Source organism: Penaeus japonicus, unplaced genomic scaffold (assembly GCF_977035675.1).
Source record: "Penaeus japonicus unplaced genomic scaffold, GWHDUDI00000001_assembly GWHDUDI00000027, whole genome shotgun sequence".
Taxonomy (NCBI): Eukaryota; Metazoa; Arthropoda; class Malacostraca; order Decapoda; family Penaeidae; genus Penaeus; species Penaeus japonicus.
Window position 1 is genome coordinate 20,683,907 of NW_028234429.1, and position 7,500 is coordinate 20,691,406.

Sequence of the window (7,500 nt, forward strand, 5' to 3'; positions counted from 1 at the left end):
ACAAACTGAATTGCCTATAGGTTGCAGTGAGAGAGATTTGCATTTTTTTACTTGTTTTTAGTTATTTCTGTGTGTTCTCAGTAATCAGGAGACACTTTATTCATTTTGTTAAAAACAGTAATGATTTAATTTTGCAGATATAGTATTTAGATATACCATATTGTTAGAGACAGCAATGATGAACATTCAAGATATTCTGCATATATTAGTATGTTCCTTAATAAGTGATATGTACAGAATTATTGACGCTAAAGATTGTACCTATAATTATTATTGTCAGTTATTTACACCAGTATTTTGATTCCTCTTATGAGTGTTTAATAATCATGCTGATGTCTCAATGCTTCATAATTTTATATACTATTCACGAAAGTATTGTATTTCTTCAGCAAACCAGAGTCATTGATATCCAACTATAATTGTTGATCATGCACACATTATTGAAGTGCTTTTTTTTATTATTCACAATGCTGTCTGTATTTTCCTCATCCTTTCATATTTCTGTCGACACATCTTACTGTCCAAGCATCATTTTTCATCTCTTTCAACAGGCATGGTGTCCCTGTGTCTCGGCCTGGTGTCGCTCTCCATCCTGGCAGAAGGCTTCAAAGTGGCGAGGTCACAGCTCCTGAAGGTGGCCATGTCCAGGCGCACAGGATGCACCAAATACGAAGTGCCTGAAAGGTCGCCCCTCTTAATGTCTCAGTCGTTTCTTGGCCGTAGGAATGAAAAGCTGTTGTACAAACGCAGGTAGCTTTGGGTTTGGCTTTTGGTAGTAGTGTGTGTGTGATGTAACATTGTGGTGTTAGATAGACTGATTTTAGTGTGTATTGTGTGAATGTGTGTGTGTCTTAGTTTTGTTTATTTTGTAACAGGTATGTAAACAGTGTTGCTTTCATATATCCATAGAAAGATTATACTATTCTACAAAGTAGAGTATAATATTTCATGAAATTTCAGGTTACAGAGTACATTTCCTAAAAAAAAAAAAAAGAAAAAGGACGAGAGATATTTGTTCAAGATATTGCCAGTATAACATTATCGATTAATTATGATTCAATTTTTTTGACTTTCCTCACTGAAATCAAAGACCTGTTTAGTATCATAAATTCAGATTATAAGTATCATGAACATTGGTTTATCCTCTTTTTGTCTCTACCAAGCACTAACTTCAGAGAAGCCACCCTCTGACTCTAAAGCTACAGAGGTGCAGGATATGTAGGGAGAATGAGAGGGGGAAGGTGCCCAGACTATGTGCAGTGGCTGCAATATCACCCTGTGCTAGTATGGCTGGCTGCTTTGTGCTGTAGCACTTGCAGCTGTAAGCACAGGCTGCCTCCTCTTCTCCATCTCTATGCTTTTTCTATGAAAATGATTATTTCTTTTGTATTTGTTTACAAAAGTAAACAAATACGAGAGAAGTAACCATGTTTTTTATCCTCCCATAAAATTATGATACCTAAAGTAAATGTAAAGAACAGAATGAGCTGATGTGGACTCTGTATTATAATTCTAGTCAACTACAGTATGAGAAAGCCTGTCAGATAGCACATATAAATCTAATAGTGTAGTTAAAACATTAAAACTGACAAGCACAAAAAATACTTCAGTATCCTAACTAGTGAATGAAAGAGAGCAAGAAAACCTTAGATATTTTGCATGGTGCTTCTTTTCTGGTGTGCTGAGCAGGTTGCACTAGGTGTTTGATTTATGGTCAGAACAAGAAAATGGGTGCCCCGTATCCAGCTGATTAATAAGGATTTGGAATTTTTAATCTGTGGAATATGCATTTATTGTTTTAGATACCACCCTGAGGTTCACCTTATCAAAAAGATATTCATTTTCTGCATGCATTCTCTTTATTAGCTTGAAGATAGGCATTCAGCGCATCACCTGATACAAAAAAAAAAAGAAAAATTATTCTCTTAATCTGAGTTATTCTTTGCACTCAGAGTTAATGTAGAAGTGAATGCAATACTACCAGTGAATAATGCTTTAAAGATATTGATTTACATATATTTAGTCTTATCATTAGTTATTTATCAAAAGCTGCAACATGTTTCTAGTCATCTTGGCATATAAATCCAACTTGTAATTACAAAGGCAAGATGCAAGATGTATATTCATCTTGTATTATAGTTGTTTAAGTTGAAATTCATTACATCTTACACTTACTTAATTTTTTTGTTTTTTTCATGATATACAGCTTTTGTCGTGTGTTTTGTGTGTGTATTAATATAAGTTTTTAGGAGTACAGTTTTTTGGTTTAGTTGGTGCTTATTTTTGCTGACTTTCTAATATTTGCTTTGTATGAATGTAGATATAAGTATTATAGTGAAACATTTGTTTTCCTTTAGGTATGTGGGAACTACGCTTTTTGGCACATAGTAACATTATTTGGGTCATGTCTCTACTTAACCCATTGAAGGCGGGTGGCAACACATAGATGCCAAACAAGTCTTTGGCCTGAGGACGGGTGGCAACCCGTAGGGGCCAATATTCGTTGTGGCATATTTGACGTTAACCCTTTGACAACGGTGCATCACACCCATGTGACACAGCTAAATGCCAAATGCTGGTGCGACACACCAGTTTGACATTCCTGATGCAATATTGCATAGGCCCGGCATAAGGGGTTTCCACTTATCGCCGACCCGTTGGGATTGGGTTAACGGAGGGTGGATCGCTGGGTTTTTCTATTACACTATGAGTAATAACTCTTTTTAGTGACTCATGATGCCAGTTAAAATTGCCATGTTATTCATCAAGACAGGTTTACTCGAAACTCCAAAACATATATGGCATCACCCTCTCCTAGCACCTGCAGGAAAGAAAGCCTTGAAGGGTGCTCTTTCATGGTCTCTACCAAACACCATCTTCAGAGAATGAAGACGCACAGAAAGATGCCGCCCTCTGGCTCTGTAGCACTGGCGATGTAGGATGTGCAAGTAGAATGAGAAGGGAAATTTGAATCAGGCCATGTGCATCATCTGCAATTTGACCCTGTGCCAGTATGGCCGCTTTGTGATTTTATACTGGCAGTTGTAAGCACAGGACTCCTGCCTATTTCCCATCTCTTCAGTGTTATTTCTTTGTATTTGTTTATGAAAGTACATAAATACGAAATAAATAAAGATTCTTTTTGTGCATTCATAGGACTGAAATACCTTTATTACATACTTCTGTAAAGAACATAATGAATTGATATGGACCCTATAGCACAATTCTAGTCTACTACTACATTGATAAGCACTGTCAGTTGGCACATATAAGTCTCACAAGATAGTAAAATGCAATGAAATGATAACACAAATATTTCTGTTGTATTATAAAGATTGAATGAAAGAGTGTGTGTAAAGTTGTGATATTTGGTGGAGCTCCCTCTGAAATAAAACTCCTCTGGGGTGCCATGTTGATGGCATGAGTGGATGTACTGGGGGGACCAGTCAAGCAAATCTATCATTGTCTGCAGTGGGTTACAAGATTGTTGTTAAATCTTTTATGTTTCTTCATTTTATTTTCTACTTTATATTTTTACTTTTATGTTCTGCTCCTCTCTCTTTATTTCTGTGTTTTGCCAGAGCACAGGAGAGTTGAAAATGAGAGTCATGCATTTTACATCTGCATCCAAAGTTAACCAGCTACCCTCTTTAGAGACTGGTGGAATATGGATGCATATCAAACAATGAGTAAGATCACCAAAATAGAAGTATATAACTTCGCAAGTGGCCGCTTTATTGTAACAAGCCATTGCCATTTTCACATGGTGATTTAAGCAACGCTCTTTTGCTCTCTCTCTCTTTCCCTATTTCCTCCCTGTCCTCTCCCTTTGCATTTTCCTCTCTTTATCTCAAATTCTAGCTCTTCTACTGCCTCATATGTTTGTGCTGTTCTGCAATTACAGTTCTTTTGTGTGCTGGCTTTTGGTTTTGTTTACAGTGCATTACAAGAAAATGTTTGTTTGTGTGTCAAGTGTTTTGTTTTGTTGTGACATGGTGCAATAATGTTGAGTGTATTTATGTAATGTTGCAATAATGTTTATTGCTGATTCATGTAATGTTTTATGTATAGGAATCATTGTAATAATTAAGGGTTTGACCCATTGCAGATGGGAGGCAGAGTGAGCTAACTAGCACTGACTAGAAATTAGAAGGATGGGGAAAATTCCTTTGCCCTCCTGGCAGTACATTTTTCCTTAAATCCATCGCAGAACGAGGGTTTAGGCGGACTTTGGAAAGCTGTAGCTCTGAAACTAGACAGTCATAATGCATCATGATGGATGAGCATGCTTCAACAGTGAAAAGTTTCTGATGTCATATTATGTACCCAGTGATGCTTGTCTTTACGGCCTAACTGGAGCCATTGTGTATGTCATTACACTCATCTGCAGTGGGTTAATGATAGTTAGCATTAATGTAAGCAAAGTCTATTTTGGGAAAAGTGTCTGAAGTTGAAGAGTATCTTTACCTTAAGTAGATTAAGAAAAAAAAAATAGAAATCAGTTTCCTTCTGTAGTATTTGGTATAATTTCCTGTGTTTAAAAGTTTTTTGTTTTTTTTCTTCTTGCATATGTTTGTAATCTTGTTCTACATGAAGAAGAGTTAAAGGAAGTGAAGCTGGGTTGATGAAATATAAAGAGTGTAGAAGAGATTGAACAATAATGCTTTAAATTTCTAGCTTATCCATTATTTAAGTGTTCATTGTTTTATTCTATGCTCTAATACTTCCAAGTATTTTGATTTTGTGTTTTTGAGGATTACATTTACTGCAGTGAAAAATAGTTATATCAAATAATGAATAATGGCTTTAACCCATTCTCGCCAAATGATGTGCTATCATGTCAAGGAAATATTTCTCTCCTGTGAGATGACGTCCTATCGCGTCATGATCTCTCCCTCTAATTACATGTTTTACTTAGTTTGCGTATGTGTATACTCATAGCACTAGCATTTCTATAGACACATTGTTCTTGACTTATCAAAAAAAGAAAGAAAAAAAAAAAAAACACTGAGAAGCGTACCAGGGTATCACGCCGGGAGAGATCTAGTACTTGGAGGCTGCGTGCGCTTATTATTTTCACAGAGGGGGCAGCATCAGGCAAATAATCGGCCCGGCGCGAATGGGTTAACCCATTCATGTGGAGCCGATACCGGCTTTGAATGGCCACAATGACTGGGTTTTTGAATGCATAGCCCTAAAACCTCAGAATTTACAGGCGCACTAGCTGCGAACCTGGGCTGTCTGCTCGCTCACCCCAAGCGCTGACCTTGATCAAATATCTCATCACCGGCGTCTGACACAAAAACCACAAAACGTGTCAGCACATCATCCGGTGCGAATGGGTTAAAAAATGTAATTCTGTAAAAGGGCCATCTTTATTTAACCCATTCACACCGGGGTGGAATTTCGCTTACTCCTGGTCATGCCAGGAAGATATCAAGCACACAATGGTTCGTGCCGGGGTGTTTTCCTGTTGCGTGAGGTTGTGCTGACGCTCGCATAGCGTTTTTCACCCACCCTACCCTTATGGTTTGTGTGATTGTGTCTACATTGTAAAGGCACGTTCAGAGGAGTTAATTTAGTCAAAAAACATATTACAGTAATGCCTATTTAGTTTTATTTGATTGAACTTTGCCTATATTCTTCACTTCTATGTGAAGATACCAAAGGAAAGTGGAAGCAATCTCTTAGTGGGGCATCAAAAAACATGTTTTATACTTTTTCTTTTTTTTACCAAAATGAAAAGAAGAACAATATGAATAATCATGCACACACATATGAGTATGTACATGTACCTCGTGAGGTGATATCACCAGTAATCAACAAATTAGAAGCAGTATTGTATAAGTAATTTTTTACTTTATTTTATTTCTTGGCCAAACACATTTGATTTTACAATAGTTTTTCGACTTGGCTCTTTCTATTCAACTGCTCAAGAAGCAGAAATTACCATGATGTCATCAATATCACGTTGTTTTCTGTGATGTCATTTTTTTTAACGTTATGTCTCATTTTATGACACTCAAACACCTAAACTAGAATAACAGAGTTTAAGAAATTATGTAAAATGATTATATTTGAGAACAATCTAGTGATCTATTGCTGACATTTCAGCGCGTCACTACTGGGCTCCCGGGCCGTGGCCAGAAAATGTACCATGTTTTCTTGACGTTCCCCGGGTCCGGGGACACTTTTCGACCCCGTGGTAGCAAGTCAACTGGCAAATGGGTTAAGGACACTTAGTTCACTGCTTGCCTTATTCTAGAAAAATCTTGTGACATTACTTCTCTTCCACAGGGTAAAGTTCCACATACTGCAATCGTTCCTGCACATCATCCACCTCACTATCGGCTACATTCTGATGCTGGTTGTCATGACCTACAATGCCTACTTCAGCATTGCAGTCGTGGGTGGAGCAGGCCTTGGCTACTACTTCTTCGCCCTGTTTGACCTGCCTAGCAAAATTCTGGGGACCTCACGCACAGCGGTGAGAAAACAAAGCATCAGCCCAGCACAGGGAGCCGAAGGTAACACACATTACGGGTGTGGTTCGTATGGAGCGACCGGAAGTGTGCCGTCATCTGTGGTGGTCCCTCGTCCCTCGTCTGAGCTTGAGCGGGATGCGCATGAGAGTGAACGTGTGGGTTTGGCCTTTGAGAACCTCAGGGGGGATGTGGATGCCTCGGGAAGGGTAGACAGGGACAGCGTGTTAGGCAAGGGGTGCCATGCCGAGTCAGAAGGCGGACAGAGCACAGAAGTCGACATCAGTGACACCAATCCACTGATACCTCATGACACCATCAAAGTTGAAGTCCAAGTCCATGCCTATCCTGAGGAATAAGGTCTTTTATATGACTTTTTTTTTTTTTTTGTCATAATTATTTTTCATTAAATAAGAGTGAAACACCTCAGGTAGAGAATTTATTTATTTATTTTCATTTTTTACTAGAAGAAGTTCTGGTATTGATGTGGAGGATTTGTCTTTCCTTCTCTCTAGCATGTAATGTACCAATTCTTTTTTCCTTGTCTTTCCTTTATCTTTTACTGGCCAGCAATAATAGCCACGTTCAAAGGAGATTCAGGCAAGACAAACAAACCGGGATTGACAGCTAAAGATGAGGAAACTACTTTTATCTGTGATTAATATTTAAGCATGTGATGTATGACACAAAGAGATGATGATGAATGAATATTTCTCTCATATAGCTATTACTGTCATGCCTTCACCTTTACAGGGTTGAGTGAGGAAGATTGATATTTAAATTCAATTACTTAATGTGTATACAGAGAGTTGAAAGGAGAATTTGCATTCTTGTTGCTTTCCTTCATTCTTGAATTGATAAATTGTTTCATTGATCAATTAGTCAGTTCATGCTCTTGGAAAGTAACCTGCTATTTTCAGTTTGTCTTTTTAGTGTCTCACTCCTTTTTTCTTTCTTCCATCACAATGAGACATGCACTGCCTTATTAAAACTGTCACTAGTTGGCTTAATTTGTTTT

At 37.8% G+C, this 7,500-nt stretch overlaps 1 protein-coding gene across 6 annotated transcripts in view; it reads left to right on the plus strand.

The window, feature by feature from the left end:
- Positions 1 to 7,500, plus strand: part of LOC122244365 (high affinity copper uptake protein 1) — a 37,448-nt gene that overhangs the window by 16,444 nt on the left and 13,504 nt on the right. For 2 of the 6 annotated variants that reach the window (XM_086552737.1, XM_086552738.1), the window contains exons 3-4: positions 552 to 684; positions 6,298 to 6,527. In XM_086552737.1, the coding sequence (XP_086408863.1) occupies positions 552 to 684; positions 6,298 to 6,527 (363 nt within the window). Of the gene's footprint in view, positions 1 to 551; positions 751 to 6,297; positions 6,980 to 7,500 lie in introns of those variants that run through there. The other 4 variants (XM_086552736.1, XM_086552739.1, XM_043002250.2 and 1 more) reach the window with 4 other exon arrangements.